The sequence below is a fragment of the Artemia franciscana genome, chromosome 3 (genome assembly GCF_032884065.1).
Source record: "Artemia franciscana chromosome 3, ASM3288406v1, whole genome shotgun sequence".
NCBI classification, from domain to species: Eukaryota; Metazoa; Arthropoda; class Branchiopoda; order Anostraca; family Artemiidae; genus Artemia; species Artemia franciscana.
In genome coordinates, this window is record NC_088865.1 from 20,671,708 (window position 1) to 20,691,273 (window position 19,566).

General features: G+C 33.5%; 1 protein-coding gene and 1 long non-coding RNA gene across 4 annotated transcripts in view; one reads left to right on the forward strand and one right to left on the reverse strand.

The window, feature by feature from the left end:
* LOC136024996 (ubiquitin thioesterase trabid-like) overlaps nucleotides 1-3,947 on the forward strand; it is a 47,336-nt gene extending 43,389 nt beyond the window's left edge. For all 3 annotated transcript variants that reach the window (XM_065700613.1, XM_065700616.1, XM_065700615.1), the window contains one exon: nucleotides 960-3,947. In XM_065700613.1, coding sequence (XP_065556685.1) covers nucleotides 960-1,112 — 153 coding nt within the window. In that variant the 3' untranslated portion in view covers nucleotides 1,113-3,947. The remainder of the gene's footprint in view (nucleotides 1-959) is intronic.
* Nucleotides 1-19,566, reverse strand: part of LOC136024997 (uncharacterized) — a 33,580-nt gene that overhangs the window by 2,334 nt on the left and 11,680 nt on the right. The window lies entirely within an intron of this gene.

The window sequence follows — 19,566 nt, forward strand, 5'->3', positions numbered from 1 at the left end:
GATGGGAACTTGGTTTGAAACTAAACTGACACTAATTTGTTCTTAAATGCTTTCTAGTAATACGATGTATTTGCATCTTTTATCAGAGTTAATATTAGGCAAACCGCTTTTCTAGGTCTCCATTTTTTCTAATTTCCAAAAAATGGATTTAAATATTAATACCTACTGGTCAAAAAAATCATCATTGAAAGTTGAACTTGTCCTACTCACCAAATTACTCATGGGATATTTTCTTGCTACTGTAGTTGCGCATAATAATATTTTTATCTTTGTGGCCGTAGTCAGGCTAATTACATTGCTCATTTTGAGTTACTGAATTTAAGTTTCGCTTATAAGAGTGAAAAATTTTACACCCTGGTTCGTAGTTTTTCAGGTTCGTAAATCGTCCTAAAAAATCGACCTGTAAATCGTCCTTGAAGTTTGGAGTAATAACTACTCCTTTTGTGTCTTTAGTTTGAAGGGATTGTCTTGGGCTCTTTCCCGCTAAAAGGAAAAAAACACAATTTGTTTTGAGAAAGAATTTTCGCTCATTTAGTAAAACCCCGCATGATTATGCAATATTTCTATGCAAGAGGCCTAGTAGTGACATATATTCACCAAATAAAGTTTAAGCTTTAGTGCAGTATATTACAAACCTTCAGTATAACTATAACCAACCATCATTTGTAGTAGTCTTCGATGGAAAACGCTGCCCAAGGGGTTCAAAGACCCCATTTTAGTATGTCTTAGCTAATGACCGAATTGAGGTATCAATTTACGGTGAGTATTACAAGTATTTTGATAATGTTTCTGAATAGCTTGTTTCCTACGACGTTGGGTAGATTTAGACTATTTACTGCAGGTTGGGTTTGGAAGGGTAGTTTCTAGATCTCCATTTAATTTGGAAGATACTTCTGTTCCTTTTGTGCAGTAGAAGATAATATATATCCTTTGCATTTACCTTCTGTTCTCACTTTCAGATTGGACAAGAAGAACTGTTGCTTCATCAATGGCTTGATGTCCACTTGACAGATGGTGGTTGTTTTGTTGCCAGGCAACGTCTTGGAAGACGGTCACTATTGGTTGCACAGTTAATGGAAGAGTGGTTAAACTACTATCGAAGAATCTTATAAGTGATATACGTTGATAATTGGACATTAATTAGAGATGAAGGATCAAGTATAAAACATTAGGAAGTGATGTAGATACAAATTTGTCTGGTTTGGAAAATGAAAAAATTTGAATGAAGCTCGTTACAGCATAGCCCTTGCACATATTTCGTTTTAAGTTAAGTTGTTAATCAACTTAACTATTATTATTTAATTAAATTAAATAAATTATTATTATTAAAGTTAATCATTAAAAGGGATGACTTAAGGGGTATACTTCTAAAAGCCAAAATTTTTCGGCAATCAACCCTAATCTTTTTTTTAATATTAGTTCAATCGATTAAGGAAAAAAAAAACATTTTGCGTCAGAAAAAACGAAATGGAATCCCGAACCCAGCTAATGAGAAAAGTCAAGTTCTGGTTACCTTTTTAAATTTAATATTTTAATGCATCCACCAGTCTATGAAAACGAAAAAAAACTGAACTGAGTCTCCAAAAATATCATTATCAAATATTCAATCTTGCTTTTCTGAAAGCTTAAGGGATATGAAGGTTCTATTCGTATCCACTTGACCTTGACAAGATTTAGTCAAAACTAATTTTTCAAAAAAATAGTATATTTCTCCCTTTTGATTGTTTGTAATACTTTCTTGCACCTACTCAATTGTGTTTTCCAAATTTTAGTTAAAGGTAATCTTTATTTGTACTTACAATCATTAATTTATTTTTACATGAGTGAATAGCAAAGAATGCTAAAGAGCATTCTTTAGCAAAATAAAATGAAAATATATGCATATTCTCAACCAATTATATAAAAAAATGTTCTTGATTTAAAAAAAGCAAAAGAAAAAAAGCGAAACTCGAAATATTGTCAAACTTCACCAGATTTATCTATTATTTATAAATAGGACATTTTTTTGGTTATTATTTATCTGCAGTTAACAAAAAATAAAAACCTACGTCGTAAGGCCGTATTTAACTAAAACATATCGTTATCTTGATTGTTTCTTCTTAATTTTTCATGTTTTGTCAAGTTTTTGAAAATATTTTAAATTAACGTAGGCTTAAAAACACACACTCATGAACTCAATCACACTTTAAACTATTTAATTTTTTCTAATGAAAATTAATGTAACCCTTATTGTTTATTTATTGTAACTGAACAGCCTTGTGAATAACGCTTAATCATCTTTGAGTTCGGGGTTCAAAGCCAGTGAAATCTTTTTTTCTTAATATTATTGTATAGTATCTGGTCTAAGTAAGCTAGTCTGGAACCTTGGTTAGCGTAAAGTAAAATCCACCCCTATTCTTTTCGACCTGTTAAAAAAAAATTTGCGGTTGATTTGGTTAAAAAATAGTTGGCTTCACTTTTCATCAAATCCTCAAATTACTTTTTGCTTTTTGATCAAATACATTCGCAAAATTTGTGCATTCTAGTTTTTTAAATCGGTGTGCAAAGAACGTCGTTTCTTATATATTAGGAACCTGTATTTTAAAAAATTGCTCTTGTAAGATTTTTCCTATTGAGAAGTATTTGATAAATACAACATTGAAAACTGATAAAATATAAGTCCTTGTAGTTTTTTTTTCTATAGAAGTTTCCAGCATTAATTTTAAAATTTAATTTTAAGAGATTTCAACTTTCGGAATAATAAAATCTTCTGGGAGTTGGATCATTGATTTTAATCTTTCGAAATCATACATCGCTGGATCCTTTTACTAGAATTTTTCATGACCGAGGCTGTACCATTAATGGGGCTTTAGTTTGTTTTTGAAATTTTCAATGATTTTTAGAAATCTCTGGAATTATTTCTTGGAAGCCTTTCATAAACCCGCACCCCCCCCCCATAAGAAGAATTTAAGTAAGATACATCTTATCCAAGAAACCTGTTTTTTTTTCAGATCTGACGCTTGGTCTGACGATCCTAACGAAGTTTATTATTGTCGCCCAAATCAGTAAAAAATAACAAAAAAAAAAAAAAAACGATATTTTATTTATATATCCATAGTGAAGCAATTTATATGTATTTGTTATTCTGAGATGCGTCTAAATATAATTTATTTTACGTTTTAGTGATATATTTTTCTGTAAGTTCATGCGTAAATATATTTCAATATTCAACATAAAGTCAGTTCTGACTTTCAGTCAATTTGGTTTTTAACGATATTTAATCTGTCAGAATATTGGATTTCGATCTGTATGAACATTATCATGCTTAGTCTTGCTCTGCACCTTATAACAAAAAAAAAATAAGCTGTGCTGTCAATGTACCCTCAGAATTTTCTTTAAACTGTACTTTCTTTTTAATGCTTCAGCTATTTTCTGTTAATTAGCTCAAGCGTATACCATGGTTTAAGTCATTCCTCCTTTTTTTCATCTAAAACAGCGATTTTTGTTTTACGAGTAAAGGACTGGGACCTCTCACTCTTCCCCTTGCTATTAAAATGGTATTCTGTTTAGCTTCGGAACTTGTGGTTTTAAAATTTAGAAATTCATCTTCATTGAATAACTTTCAAATAAACTGAATCTTTCTTGTTCATATGTTTTGAAGATCGATTCTTTTTTTTCGTTTCGTTTTTTTTTTAATGGTACTTGTGGAAACACAGTGAAATGATAAATTAAATTTGCGTGTGATATGATCAATTCAAAGGTTAAAGATATTCTACCTGGAAAAGAAGAAGTTATTACATGGTATGCTTCAAAGTTTGTCAAATATCTTTTTCCTTCTCAAGTTGATTTTGATGTGTTTTGTAATTGGTATTTTTGATTTATACGGTGATTCTCATTTTTCGTTGATAGTTGAGAATATATGGGTGTATTATCAAGCGTTGTAGGATTACACTGTTTGAGTTTCTAAATTATCTTGTTTGTATCTTAGGGAAAATACTGTATTAGTTGCACAATTCATTAATTGCAGTTATTTCAATTCACGATACGTGAATTTCCTTGCTCCATTCTAATACCTTCTTTAAAACTAAGAAATCCACAGTGGTTACTTCAAGATATTATCAACGGTTTACTTGCAGTTTACTGGCTAATGGTTCTATGCGTTTCAGGAAAGAGTAATCACAAAACTACAAACGTTTTGTGACTTAACCGTAGATAATATGATCTAAAATGCTATACAGTATGTATGTAAAAAGAAGATTATACCCATGACTCCAGTACCGGGTTTGAACGTCACTCTCCCTGAAATGTGAAAAATTGTGGTAGAATACTCGTATGTACATTTCGACCGTAAAAAGGCTGAAGTAAGGCCTTTTCCATTGTTGGATCCATCGTTAGGTTCCAAATCTAAACGTGAGGGAAGGTGGTGGCCCAAATAAATGACTTAATATTGGAGCTGTATTAACAAACATATGGTTTGTATTACCACCTTTTTGTTTTCATTTTAGATAGTTTCCGGGCTGAGGCCACAAAGTAGAGATAGTGACATTTATTTTTAAACAACGTTGTAATCTATAAAAAATTTTCTTGATTAGCTCTTTATTTTCATTTTAGAAAGTTTAAGGATTGAGGTCACGAAGCAGAGCTAGTGGCGTTTCTTCGTAAACACCGTTGTATCAAAAAAAAAGTTTTTGTGACTATCTGCTTTATTTTCATTTAGAGAGTTTCAGTGTTGAGGCCACAAAGCAGATTTAGTGGTATTTTTTGTAAACAGCGTAACCTGCAAAATATTTGGTTTGTTTTAGTAGGTTTTTTCATTTTAAGTTTAGAAAGTTTCAGGGTTGAGGTCATTTCTTTGTAACTAACGTTGTAGGCTAGTCTATAGAGACATGCCATTGGGCTTCTGCTGCTGTATCTTATTCCGTTGCAGTTATTTTGAAATTTCTTTGGGTTTATTTTCATTGTTGGGCAGTGAATGAACATTGCTGGTGGAAGTTTTCATTTAAAATAACCAAGAATAGCTCACAAGGCTTTGGCTTTAATCAAGCATTATCACTTGTTGTATGATCAAGTCTACTAAATAGGGGCGCCTGTATGAGCTGGTAAAGCAATGCCCATTCCATCTTCTCGGCAAAAAGCGCTGAGATCTCATAGTCAACCTGACAGTATAGTCACTGTAGACAATATTTCCTTCAGTATCAAAATATGTCAATGAGACATCCACATGGTACGTTTCTTATCTCTAATTATATTTTATCTGATCATCAACGTAACGAGCCAACTATATCAACACCCCTAACGAGGCTTGGCGACACAATGATGATGTTAATTTGTTTTCTCAAAGGTTTATGATTCATAATTTCCTATTTAAAAAGATATACAGTACTCCTAAAACATGTGCGTTGCTTAGAAATGTGATTGCTGACGCAAAACTGCCCGTATATAGGAGGAGGGTATTTAACATTTTTTTTAGTTAACATATATAGAGTAAAAAGCTAGTTTAAGGCAAACAATATAGAGCATCTAGTAGTAACAGTATCATGTACAAATAGATCAACTTTGTTATGTTGATAAGTAAGGATTTTTTTTTTTTTTTTTTTTTTTTTTTTTTTTTTTTTTTTTTTTACGTGATTTGTTATTATATGCCTTCAAGGGTATTATGACATTTTCTATGAGAAAAGCAAACTGCGTAATTTTTAGTGCCTTTTTTGGAGGGGAAGGGGGTGGCATGAGCGCAGTGGCTGAAATATGTGAAAATGTCGGGGTGGGTGGGGCAAAAGATATTTCTCTCAAAATCTAAGGGGTGTTTTTAATTTTTTTTTTTTCAATGAAAATACCAGTAAAAGTGGATTTTTGATGAAAATATGGAAATTTTTTTTCGAAATCTAAGGGAGGTATCCCCCCTTCCAATTGGTGCCTCTGTAGGAAAGGCTCGTTTTTATTGTGGGTGGGGGGGTAGCTATATCTTGGCATCAGGTGGCTATTTGATAATGGTTAACCGGATTGTTATCTGTATTTAGTTTAGAGAAATCTGAAAAAAACACAATCCTCTTTAGGTTTGTTCTTCAAGCGCCTTTAGCTTGTGATCAGAATGGAATTCTGATCCTTTTATAATTGCTGACAAATATTTGTTCTCTGATGAACTAGTCCCTTAAAATCTCAGTGCTCGAAGAATATTTTTTGGAACTCATGGATGGAGTTTCGGACAGGGTGCAATAAAAAATTTTCTTCGTAAATTAAATACAAATATCTTTAGGATAAGCGAAACTTATTTGTTAAACATTCTGTAAGTAAAACTAAAATTGATAATTAGTCAATTTTTATGTAAATTGAACACGACAAAAAGAAGTGGTTAATAGATTATGGCATAAAATTGTATTCAAACGCCGATTAAATAGAACTCTTTATCCTCACATACTGAAGTGACTTTTGAGAGCTGCGTTGTTGAATGGATTATGCTCAATAATTATACGCTAGTAATTGCTGTAATTTATCGGCCTCTGATAACAAAAAACTGCAAAATATGTCAAGTATAATTTTGAACCTTCGAATGGTGCTTATGATCGTTTTTTACTTCAGTCTTAATTTAATTAAATTGTCGGGACAAATTGAAGCGAAGTTATTAAAGAGAAAGACACAAATAACGCTTTATGTCCATTTTCTAAGATATTATAAGAAAATTTGTATCTTTTTGTCCTTAAAAACTTTACACTAGGAAAGAATTTCATCTGATAAACGATGGAGAAGCCTCTCACTCTTGAAAGCTATTCATAAAAACAGCGGCTGTACAAGAACAAAACACCCTTCAGACCATATTATAAGGTGTTTCAAAACCGATAAAAATTTTCTCATTAAAATTCTTAAAATTGGTGGAAAAAAATCTATTATGAAAACTTTTAAGAAATCGAACTAGCCACAAATTACTTTGAATTTAATAAAACAAAAGATTTGGGTTAAAAATAAAACAACACACCAGGAATTGATTAAAATTGATCGTGCTAGTGAGCTGAAACGGAAGAATAGTAGTTCTGATTATTTTTGCCACTATTTTTCTAATACTAGCTTATATTTTACACTTCATTCTTCAGAATGTCCACCTCACTTATGTATATATATAAAAAAAAAATATGTTCCATTATTTGAAGATTCTAGCGTTCGGTTTGCCCTCGCTACTCCTAATGAACATCAGAGTGCAATAATAAAGTTAGGAAGTGGAAATTCCTTTGGTCTAAACGGATTATTTGCAAGCATTTTGAAAAAAAACAAAAACTTGTATATAATTTCTGTTCTAGTGCTTCATGTTTTTAGTACATCCTTAGCACTTGGGATCTTTACAGAAATTAAATAAAAAAAACTAGTTTTTTTAACTGAAAGTAAGGAGCGACATTAAAACTTAAAACGAACAGAAATTACTCCGTATATGAAATGGGTTGTCCCCTCCGCAATCCCTCGCTCTTTACGCTAAAGTTTTTAATTGTTTTAAAAAGTAGAATTCTGGCAAAGAGTCAAACTTTAATGTAAAGAGCGAGGGATTGCGTAGGGGACAACCCATTTCATATACGGAGTAATTTCTCCGTACCCAGTAATTTCTTGATACCCAGAGGGGTCAGTAGTAGGGTCCTCGTTATTCCTACTTTACATTAATGACTTACCAAGATGCTTCCCTCGTAATGACACCTTAGCGGACGTCTTTGCAGATGGTCCTGAAGTTATTGTAAGACTAGAACTCCGTATCTGCTGATTGAGAATCTGGTGACAACAGAGAGATCCCTTAGTACATGGGTTGCTTATGAGTAGTTTGCTTCAAAGTTATCAAAAACTGAATATAATATTAGGCATTCGAAGCAGGACTGAATAAATTCAGAATAGGAGACCTGATCTTCCGTCAAAATTTGATTTTAAAATAGTTGAGTCATTTAAGTATCTTGTGATCATTATTGAAGAGACGTTCTTTTTACCAAATATTCTGATTATTTGTGTAAAACTTTCTCGTAACATGGGATCTCATTATAGACTAAAATGTATTTCCTTTTCCCGTTCTTAAAATCTTGTACCCTTGTTGAATCCTATCTTAAATATTATCAAGCAGTGGTAACAAACCCAGCTCAATTGTAACCGAAACCCTAAAAAATGGAATTTTAATACCAATACTTACATCAAAAGAATCACATTTTAATGCTGATTTTAAATATATAAGTTTCATCAAGTTTATTCTGACCCATCAAAAGTCACGAGCCTGAGAAAATTTGCCTTATTTTAGAAAATAGGGGTAAACACCCCATAGAAGTCATAGAATCTTAACGAAAATCACACCATCAGAGAACCTTACAGTAGAAGTTTCAAGCTCCTATCTACAAAAATGTGGAATTCTGTATTTTTTACCACAAGACAGATCACGGATGCGTGTTTATTTGTTTGTTTTTTTTTCCCCCAGGGGTGATCGTATCGAACCAGTGGCCCTAGAATTTCGTGAGAGGGCTCATTCTAACAGAAATTAAAAGCTCTAGTGCCCTCGTTAAGTGACCAAAAAATTGGAGGTTGCCTAGGCCCCCTCCCACGCTCATTTTCTCTCAAAGTCACCGGATCAAAATTCTGAGATAGCCGTTTTATTCAGCATAGTCAAAAAACATAAAAACTATGTCTTTGGGGACGACTTACTCCCCCACAGTCCCCGTGGGAGGGGCTGCAAATTACAAACTTTGACCAGTGTTTACACATAGTAATGGTTATTGGGAAGTGTACAGACACTTTCAGGGAGATTTTTTTGGTTTGGGAAGGAGGGGTTGAGGGGAGGGGGTTATGCGGGGGGAACTTTCCATGGGGGAAGTGAATTTCCATTAAGAGGGCGCAGGATTTTTCAGCATTTTTTTGAAGAGCAATGAAATATTTATGGTTCTGTACTTAAAAGCATTATGATCTGCAAGCTCTTCACTACAACTGTCTTTCACTATTCTGATCATGCATCAAAGTCATAAAGGATGAAACTATAAGAGTTCTCGCTTCTTAATTTCTCTCTCCTTTGCTATTTCAATTGCTTTAAGGACAAGTACAAAAAGAAGACAAGTGCTCTGCGCGTGTCCTCTTTACATGTGCCACGTCCAAAAGTGGCACATGTCTCTTTTTTTATCTTTGCACCAGCACAAGATAGGACAATTTTGACTGTACCACTCGATTCCTCGTGCTGGGTCTAACCACGACACATACATAACTCTTTTTTTTTTACCAAAATGGCATATGCCAAAGTTTCGATTATTATAGCTGTATATTTTTTTTTGCGTATATTATCAAACAGTTCGTGGTAACGAACTGTAGTAAGGAGCGACCCGGCTCAATAGTAACCAAAACTCTAAAAAATGGAATTTTGATACCAATAGCTACATCAAAAGAATCGCATTTTAATGCTGGTTTTAAATATATAAGTTTCATAAAGTTTAGTCTTACCCATCAAAAAATACGAGCCTGAGAAAATTTGCGTTATTTTAGAAAATAGGGGGAAACGCCCCCTAAAAGTCATAGAATCTTAACGAAAATCACGCCATCAGATTCAGCGTATCAGAGAACCCTATTGTAGAAGTTTCGAGCTCCTATCTACAAAAATGTGGAATTTTGCATTTTTTTGCCAGAAGGCAGATCACGGATGCGTGTTTATTTGTTTTTTTGTTTTTTTGTTTTGTTTTTTTTTTTCCCAGGGGTGATCGTATAGACCCAGTTGTCCTAGAATGTTGCAAGAGGGCTCATTCTAACGGAAATGAAAAGTTCTAGTGCCCTTTTTAAGTGACCAAAAAAATTGGAGGGCACCTAGGCCCCCTCCCACGCTAATTATTTTCACAACGTCAACGGATCAAAATTCTGAGATAGCCATTTTATTCAGCGTCGTCGAAAAACCTTATAACTATGTCTTTGGGGACGACTTACTCCCCCACAGTCCCCGTGGGAGGGGCAACAAGTTACAAACTTTGACCTGTGCTTACATATAGTAATGGTTATTAGGAAGTATACAGGCGTTTTCAGGAGGATTTTTTTGGTTTGGGGGAGGGTTTGAGAAGAGGGGGATATGCTGGGGGAACTTTCCTTCGAGAATTTGTAATGGGAGAAGAAAATTTCCATGAAGGGAGAGCAGGATTTACTAGCATTATTAAAAAAAAAAAACAATTAAAAAATAAAAGTGAAAAAGCTTTTTCAGCTGGAAGTAAGGAACAGCAATAAAACTTAAAACAAACAGAAATTATTACCGATATGAGGGGCTCACCTCCTTCTAATACCTCGCTCTTTACGCTAAAGTATTTTCGGTAATTTCAACTACTTATTCTACGGCTTTTGTGATTCAGGGGGTCATTCTTAATGAATTGGGATAAAATTAAGCTTTAGTGTAAAGAGCGAGGTACTGACGATGGGGCGAATCCCCTCATATATGTAATAAAAACATGAGAATACAAAAGTTCTTTACGTAAGCTAATTTATAAGTTACGTAAATCTTTTACCAATAAAAAGATTCGTAAAAAATTAAAAGTTCTAGTTGCCTTTTTAATTAACCAAAAAATCGGAGGGCAACTAGGCTTCGCCCCCCCTCTTTTTTTCTCAAAATCATTCGATCAAAATTATGAGAAAGCCATTTAGCCCCCCCCCCCCCAAAAAAAATATGTAAATTTCGTTTTGATTATTCCTCTGCGGAGAGCCAAAATCAAAACATGCATTGATTCAAAAACGTTCAGAAATTAAATAAAAAAAAACGAGTTTTTTTAACTGAAAGTAAGGAGCGACATTAAAACTTAAAACGCACAGAAATTACTTCGTATATGAAAGAGGCTGCTTCCTCATCAACGCCCCGCTCTTTACGCTAAAGTTTGACTCTTTCTCTCAATTCTTCTTTCTAAAACAGTAAAAAACTTTAGCGTAAAGAGCGGGGCGTTGATGAGGAAGCAGCCTCTTTCATATACGAAGTAATTTCTGTGCGTTTTAAGTTTTAATGTCGCTCCTTACTTTCAGTTAAAAAAACTCGTTTTTTTTTATTTAATTTTGCTCCAAGAAGCCTTATCATCCACTGTTTATGTCAGAAATGGATAAATACTAAGTCAAACAGTTCGTGGTAGGGAAGTGTAGTAAGGAGCGACCCGGCTCAATGGTAACAGAAACTCTAAAAAATGGAATTTTAGTACCAATAGTTACATACAAAGAATCGCATTTTAATGCTGATTTTAAATATATAAGTTTAATCAAGATCAGCTATGTTCATCAAAAGTTACGAGCCTGAGAAAATTTGCCCTATTTTAGAAAATAGGGGAAAACACCCCCTAAAAGTCATACAATCTTAACGAAAATCACACCATCAGATTCAGCGTATCAGAGAACCTTATTGTAGAAGTTTCAAGCGCCTATCTACAAAAATGTGGAATTTCGCATTTTTTTGCCAGAAGACAGATCAGGGATGCGTGTTTATTTGTTTTTTGTTGTTGTTGTTTTTTTTCCCCAGGGGTGATCGTATCTACTGAGTGGTCCTAGAATTTCGCAAGAGAGCTCATTCTAACGGAAATTAAAAGTTCTAGTGCTCTTTTTAAGTGACAAAAAAATTGGAGGGCACCTAGGCCCCCTCCCACGCTAATTTTTTCCCAAAAGTCATCGGATCAAAATTCTGAGATAACCATTTTATTCACCATAATCGAAAAACCTAATAACTATGTCTTTAGGGACGACTTACTCCCCCGCAGTCCCCGTGGGAGGGGCTGCAAGTTACAAACTTTGACCTGTGTTTACATATAGTAATGGTTACTGGGAAGCGTACAGACGTTTTCAGGGTTTTTTTCTGGTTTAGGGGGGAGAGTTGAGGGGGGTGATTACGTGGGAGGATATTTCCATGGATGAACTTCTCATGAGGGAAGAGAATTTCAATGAAGGGGGTGCAAGATTTTCTAGCATTATTTGAAAAAACAATGAAAAAATAAATATGAAAAGTTTTTTCTACTGAAAGTAAGGAACAGCATTAAAACTTAATACGAACAAAAATTATTACGCATATGAGGGGTTTATCTCCTCGTTATACCTCACTCTTTACGCTAAAGTATTTTTAGTAATTTCAACTATTTATTCTACGGCCTTTGTCATTCAGAGGTCATTCTTAAGGAATTGGGACATTTAAGTTTTAGTGTAAAGAGCGAGGTATCGACGAGGGTTGAACCCCCTCATATACGAAATAAAAACATACGAATATAGAAGTTCGTTACGTAAGTTAATTCGTAAGTTACGTATAATTTTTACCAATGAAAACGTTTGTAAAAAGTTAAAAGTTCTAGTTGCCTTTTTAAGTAATCAAAAAATTGGAGGGGAACTAGGCCTCCTCTCTCACTCCTTTTTTCTCAAAATCTTCCGATTAATTGCAATTAATTAATATGCAAATTTTGTTTTAATTATTTATGTGTGGAGAGCCAAGATCAAAACAGGCATTAATTCAAAAACGTCCTGAAATTTAATAAAAAAAAAAAAGTTTTTTTTAAATGAAAGTAAGGAGCAACATTAAAACTTAAAACGAACAGAAATTACTCCGTATATGAAAGGGGCTTTTCCTCCTCAACGCCCAACTCTTTACGCTAAATTTTCTTACTGTTTTAAGAAGTAGAGTTAAGAAAAAGAGTCAAACTTTAGCGTAAAGAGCGGGGCGTTGAGGAGGAAAAGCCCCTTTCATATAGGGAGTAATTTCTGTTCGTTTTAAGTTTTATTGTTGCTCCTTGCTTTCATTTAAAAAAAACTTGTTTTTTTATATTTAATAACAGACTAAAGTAACAGAGCCTCTAAGTTGTAAGTAAATATAATTCAAATAATTCTGAAATATCATTGATCAATGGAAAAATGTGCCTTGAAAATTATTTCTTGTCGGGACGTAAGTACTTATGGAATTATAGATCTAGCTTTAATTTTGGATTGACTATATTCACGTTGGAATAGTTCCCGCTTTTTTTCTCAGCTATTTTTTTCTTATTTTTTTCACCTTTTACTGCTTGTTTTTTTTGGTTTATCTCACTTTTTGTCGGAAGTTATATGTGTTGCTACTCAGTTACTTGCATTTTTAGCTGAAACATCAAGCTTTGCTCTCCGTTAGCTGGAGTTGCAAGTTTGTTGCCATGATTTGTATTAATCATCTTACACAAATCCAAGTTGGTTTTCCGTTAAAAATCGAATCGTTCCCTAAAGTGTGCAGTTCTAGGCCTGGGCGGTGGGGGGGGGACAGCTGCCCCTTCCTCAGTTTTTCTGACATCTGGCATTAAATTCCTTTTGTTTTATATTCTTAAGCTCCTATGGTATCCTGTCCCCAGATTTTGAGGTCCAACACAGTTACTGTTTTCCAAGTTAGATCCGATTCATTTTTCTTAAATGTTTTCCAAAACTTTTGGCATAGGAGACAGTATTGCAATAAACTGGCAATAATTCATTTTAGTTTTGTCGTCTTTTTATATAGTGAGATAACTTAAGGCTTTTTGCTTGAGAAAAAACTTCTTAAAATCAAAATTTGGGCAGATCCACTAGGAATCTCAAGATTTTTGCCATGATTATCTATGCTTTCCGTATAAATCTCCAGCTTTTCCTATTCCTTCTTTTAATTCAACCCTCTCCTCTCTATCAGATTATTTTTTGTGACCAAATAGAACTAAGCCAATTTCTACTCGACATTTTTTTTTTCGTTTAAGCTAAAACATATGGGCTTAATTCAAAAGTACACGATTGCCATATTGTCGGCGAATGTATACAGCAACTTGTGAATGAAAAAAAACAAACAACTAAAGTAAGTGCAACAAATTTATAAAGAAGAGAATGAAAAAGCGATTCAATTGATGACTATATCAATGTGTTCATTATGGCGCATCTCTATAGTAAATGTGCACTTAAACAATGTTCAACTTAAAAGCAAAGGTATTTTTTTAGATTTCATTTCACCTGAACACTAAAAGTTCTATCGAAGTATTTCTTGGAATTTAGTAATTTTATGCCTTTACCTCAATTCTACTGTTTAATCTCTCAACTTTGGGAAAATTATATTACATAGGTAGTGGAGAAATGTAAATTTTCGATAATTTCCATAAACGTGGGAATTGTACTTTAGATCGTAGCTGAATTTTTGGTTCTAAGACTCTGGAAGATATGACATCATTTAGAGTACTGGCTTTAAAATTGATATAGATAGATAGAGCAAATTATTCAGGCGTCAATAGCTATTCTTTAATGGCGCAGTGGGTTTGATCTCAGCTTGATAATAAAGAGCCCGGAGCTGGAACTCAGCTGCAGCAACACACTCTAGGGCTCGGAATTTGATTTCGGTGATGAGATTGTGCGAAAGGGGTGCCATACTATTCCAAATAAGAAGAAATAGACAATGAACAGTACAATTGCCGCAGCACGGTGGCTAAAAGACTGTCCTAAAAGACTAGATTGTCCTAAAAGACTAGATCTGGAGAATGGGAGTTTTCGGTATCAGTACAGATAATACAAATAATAGGATTTTACTTAAGACGTTTCTTAGTAGAGGTAATGATGCTCCTGTTTGGCCATGGCAACGTAGGCTTGAATATTGAATAATGCACTTTCGTATTTATCGGTTATATAGTAGACGCTCGGGAAGTGAGGTTCGATTAATGCTAATGAAATCAAACAAAATATGATGAAAACATAAGAGTTTAGAAGCAGATTCGGACTGTATATTTGAACATTAGGGAAGGGGAGGGGGTAAAGCATAGCCTATATTATACTAACCTAACCAAACCAAAATACCAACTAAATACTTAAATAAGATATATATATATATATATATATATATATATATATATATATATATATATATATATATTAAATAATATATATATATATTAAATAATACATTTAATTGTGTGGTATAAAGAAGTTGCTTGACCAGTTTCTTGTGTCACGTTCGCATAATCCGCGATCGGAATACTATAGTGTTTATTATATAACCGATAAGTATTAGCACTTTTTTGTATTGCTTAAACATAACTATACATAAAACATTAGGGGCAGTTGGAATGCTGCCATGTGGTGGTGTATTCCCCCCTAAATACATATACAGTCCCTACAAAATAAATGGCTTTCAGAAACGATTGACTAAGAAAAGCAGGTTTTTTCAAGTGAAAGTCATTCTTGCAGCGAATGATGGATCTCGTGCATTTGATTCTAGTTTGTATTCCTATTTCCCCTAGGTTTTGCATTAGCGGAGTCTGGATAAGTTCATTGTGCAAGTTCAAATTTTTATGTGAGATTCAATAGGGTAGTATATGCACAGTATATGCAAATTTTTTATGTGAGATTCAATAGGGTAGTATATGCACAAACTCGAAATGTCACTGCGTTACTAGTACCTTTGGAGCCGTATGAGATTTTCCAGTTTTTCTGTATGTTTGACTGTAATCTCTGACTGAAATAATCTGTAAGGTTGAGAACATCTGATTAAGTCCTGTTTTGATCGTCCTATTGTTACTGAAAGCTTTTTGTTAGGTCACGGAAACAGAATTGCTAACTGACAAAAATGAATTGCTAAAAGTCAGCGGAAATATATTAAAAGAGGTGGGATGTTTGATAACGGATGCTTCAAATTCAGACAAATATTTAAAACAGCATTTCCAACTTCAAAGTAAGTACTGAAACACTACAAAATAGTCCACTGCTATTCCCTAAATAAAGGAATTTTAAGTCAGGCCACCCTAAATATTAAATGAAGAAAAGTTTCTTTTTATTTAAAGTTTTGTGTTCGAAATCCACAGGCAGCTTTTTCTAAGCATTTTCATATTTTTTAGAAAATGTACGTTAGAAAAGGTTCATCCTGTAGGTTAACTGCATAATTATAGTCACTCTTTTTTAGAATCCGTCTATGATATTTATCATTTGGTTGATATCACAATGCATGTCTCTTTATTTAAACTCTTTTCAAACCATAAAGCCAATACAACTTATATATATTAGAGCGATTAGACAAAGAGATTTCAAGTGTCATAATTCAAGAGACATAAATTGAAATTGCAGTTAAAGTTCATTAAAGTTCACAGAGTGGACACAGTTCTTCTATTATTATTTCAAAAGAGTCAGTACGTTATATTAAAAAAGGAATCTGTCCTGCAATAAATGTCCATTATCAGTATTAATATACCAAACGAAAGCAGTTTCACTTGGTGGTAATAAAAAAAATTAAGGCTTGTGAAAATTTGTTTCGAAACTTTATGCACTTGAATAGAAAATATTGAAATGTATGTACCTAAGCCACGCGTGCTAAAAATGCGATAGAAACTGCTAATTGATGGTTACAAATGTACTGATATCAAAGAAAAGAATTTTGTTCTTCAATGCTATAATTAAAAAGAAAATGTACATAAAACTATGTTTTTTGTGTTCGGTAGTGTGTAAATGATACTACAGCCTCTTTTTCCGGGGGGGGGGGAGGTTGAAACTTGGTATGAAAACCTTGATTTGTTGTATGTTTTCATTTATAGTAATTTATACTCCTTTGAGACATGTCATATGAGCTAGTTTCCGTTCGTTTAGGCTTTAAATTTGCTCTTTACTTTTGGTGGAAAAACTGGTTTGTATCTTTCTGTTTTTTATTTGACGTAGTTCTGTGTTATTTTTAGTAATAGTAACGCGGGCTAATAAGTTTTGTTGCTGCACACCGTTAACGCTAACTAATAATAGATTCAGAGGTAATAGAGCTTGTAGTGTGATTAGTCTCGGTAGAAGTATCCATGTTGCTGTGAAAGACTGAAATTGAATAATGTCGAAATTCACCGGTGAATGTCCAAAATTCATTTTCTTTACATTGGATTTAGCTAGTTTTGCTAGTCAGCGTTTTCAGTTTTATGCAAGGTTTGATGGTTCATAACTCATAACCAAATTTAACGTAACCAAACTTTAACCATCGAACTGTGCATAAGACTGAAAAAGCTGATTCGCATAAGCTAATTGAATCCATGAAGAGAAAAAGGAATTGTCGAGATTAACCAATTTTCGGTTTTTCACCGTAACATCCACACAATAACTTAGGATTTGTATTGCAATGTTGTTTAAAATTTTTTTGTCCAAATCCTTTAAGAACAACTTCTGAAACCCAAGAGTCGTTGAATTAAAATGAGAAGTATTTTTAAAGCATTAAAAACATTAATGTAAAGATAGGAGGATTTATGGGGACAGACCCCCTCATATACGGAATAATTTCTGTTCACTTTAAGTTTTAATGTTCGTCTCCTCTTTCAGTTGAAATTTTGATTATTATTTTTTTGTTAGTTAATTTGAACTAAAACGAACAGAAAATATTATCGATGAGCAAATGAGACAGAAACATACATAAATTCAAATGAATAATCAACGCAAACTTAAAAAGAATAGAAATTCCTACAAACAGGAGGAGGGACTAAGGTCTTTCAAGCCTGTTAAAGACCAGATTGTAATTTGTGCTTATTGAAAGCGTTTTTGTATGTTGAGCAGTGTGTTTGTTCTTCATAACATTAGCAACAAGACAAAAAAAATGTTTACAGATAATAACAGTACTACCTGTTCCCTTCCCTCTCTCAAAACTTAAACGTTTTGGATATTATTTGTACGAAAAATTTGTTGGTAAGTTATTTTAGCTTTTTTTTACCCCTTTAGGGGTAATTTCCACCCTTCCCAGCAAATGGTGTGTAAGATACTGAATCATAGGGGGAGGCACGACCATGTTGTTTGCATTATTTTATACATTAAATTTATTCATATTCAGAACTAAAATACCAATTTTTCGAAGAACGTAAATTCCTCCCCTCCTAATCAAACAAATTTCTCGGTTACTCCAAAAGTGATATTTAAAAGAGACTATCTTTTGCCAAAGATTTGATTAGCAAATTAAAAAAGAACAGAAAGAATGTAAAAATCTTTCCAAATAATAAAATAGTTTGCTCATAACAAGAAATACTACCTTTTATATACCTCCTATTAATTTTGCCTGACTAATTAGTGGCCCCGTTTCATGAAATGAGAAAGAATCGAGAAAATCCTGAGGGCTGTATCCTGATTGACACCTAGTAAGAAAGTACCATTATCTTTCTACCAAAGATCTCCCTACAGAATAATATCAGGTGTAGTTATCCTTAGTCGAACAAGGATTTAGGCTAAGATAAATCAAGACCTTGGTTTTCCCTTATGAGTGATTCTCCAGAAGTAACAAGGGAAGATCGCATATTCTTTGAATGGGAAACTGGCGAAACAAATAGTAATTTCTTTGCATTTTCCGTTGAAGCGTAACATAATTCAAATGCGGATTTCCTTTGAGGGCCACCAGGGCGGGAGCTAATAATTTGAGAGGTCCTTCAGTTTTCTTTTTGGCCCCCTTGAGAACTCACTTCCACTCTTTCCAGCACATGTTTTGTAAGGTATTGAATCTTACAGGGAGCATGGTGCTCCCCCTTAATACATGATCCATGCTTAAAACATCCGTCGTGAAGTGAGCAATGTGAAGAATAAAAAATTGAACAAAAAAGAATAAAATTAAAATAAGAGCACCAATATGTACTACTCCAACCAGCCGTTCAGCTAGCTCCACCCCCAAAAACAACTTCGAAAGCTATTAAAACTTATGTCATCCATTTTTATTAATTGGTTCTATGCTTTTCTAATTCTCACTACTGATATTTTTTTTTAATTTTAAATCTGGTGTTTTAACCATTTTTCGGTTTACTTCCAAATTCTTTTTGCTTTTCAACTTTTTTTTTTGGCACACTTCCTTTTTAGTCTTTATAATAAGGGTTGATAGTTACCCCCATAGAGAACAAATTTGGATGACATTCAAGCTGTATTTCTTCTGGTAATTTACATAATTTAGCACCATTGTCCTGGGATGCAGGTTCAAACCGACACTAGGGGATACTTTACTGGTTTGGGTCTTTTATTGGTTCGAGTCTTATCGTAACGGGGGTACATTTAGAACGAATATTAATGGTTGCATTTCAAAAATTTATAGCGTCCTTTGTGGATTTCCAAAAGGTTTGGGGCTTGGGCCACAATTGTACCTGATCTATGTAGGTACCATGCGATTTTATGTCCCTGGGACATTAATTACGTCATTTGTTAATGATAATATATTACATTAATATTATCTTATGTGAATCTTGATTGAAAAGTCCAATAAAGGCCTTAGACAAATTGGTTTAGTCGTCTATCAAACAGTTCGTGGTAAAGAACTGTAAGGAGCGACTCGGCTCAATAGTAACTGAAACTCTAAAAAAAGCAGGATTTTGATGTCAATAGCTACATAAAAAAATCGGCTTATTATGGAAATTTTTAGATTCATCAAGTTTAGTGTTACCCATCAAAAGTTACGAGTCTAAAAAAATTTGCCTGATTTTTGAAACAGGGAAAAAAACCTCCCCTAAAATTAAACGAATCTTAATTAAAAATCATACCAAAAGATTGAGCTATTAGATTACCCTGTTGTAGAAGTTTCAAGCTCCTATCTGCACAAATGTAGACTTTTGCTATATTTGCCAGAAGACTGATCACGAATTCGCGTTTATTCGTTTTTTTTCTTCTTTTTTTTCCCAGGGGAGATTGTATCGACATAACGGCCCTAGAAAT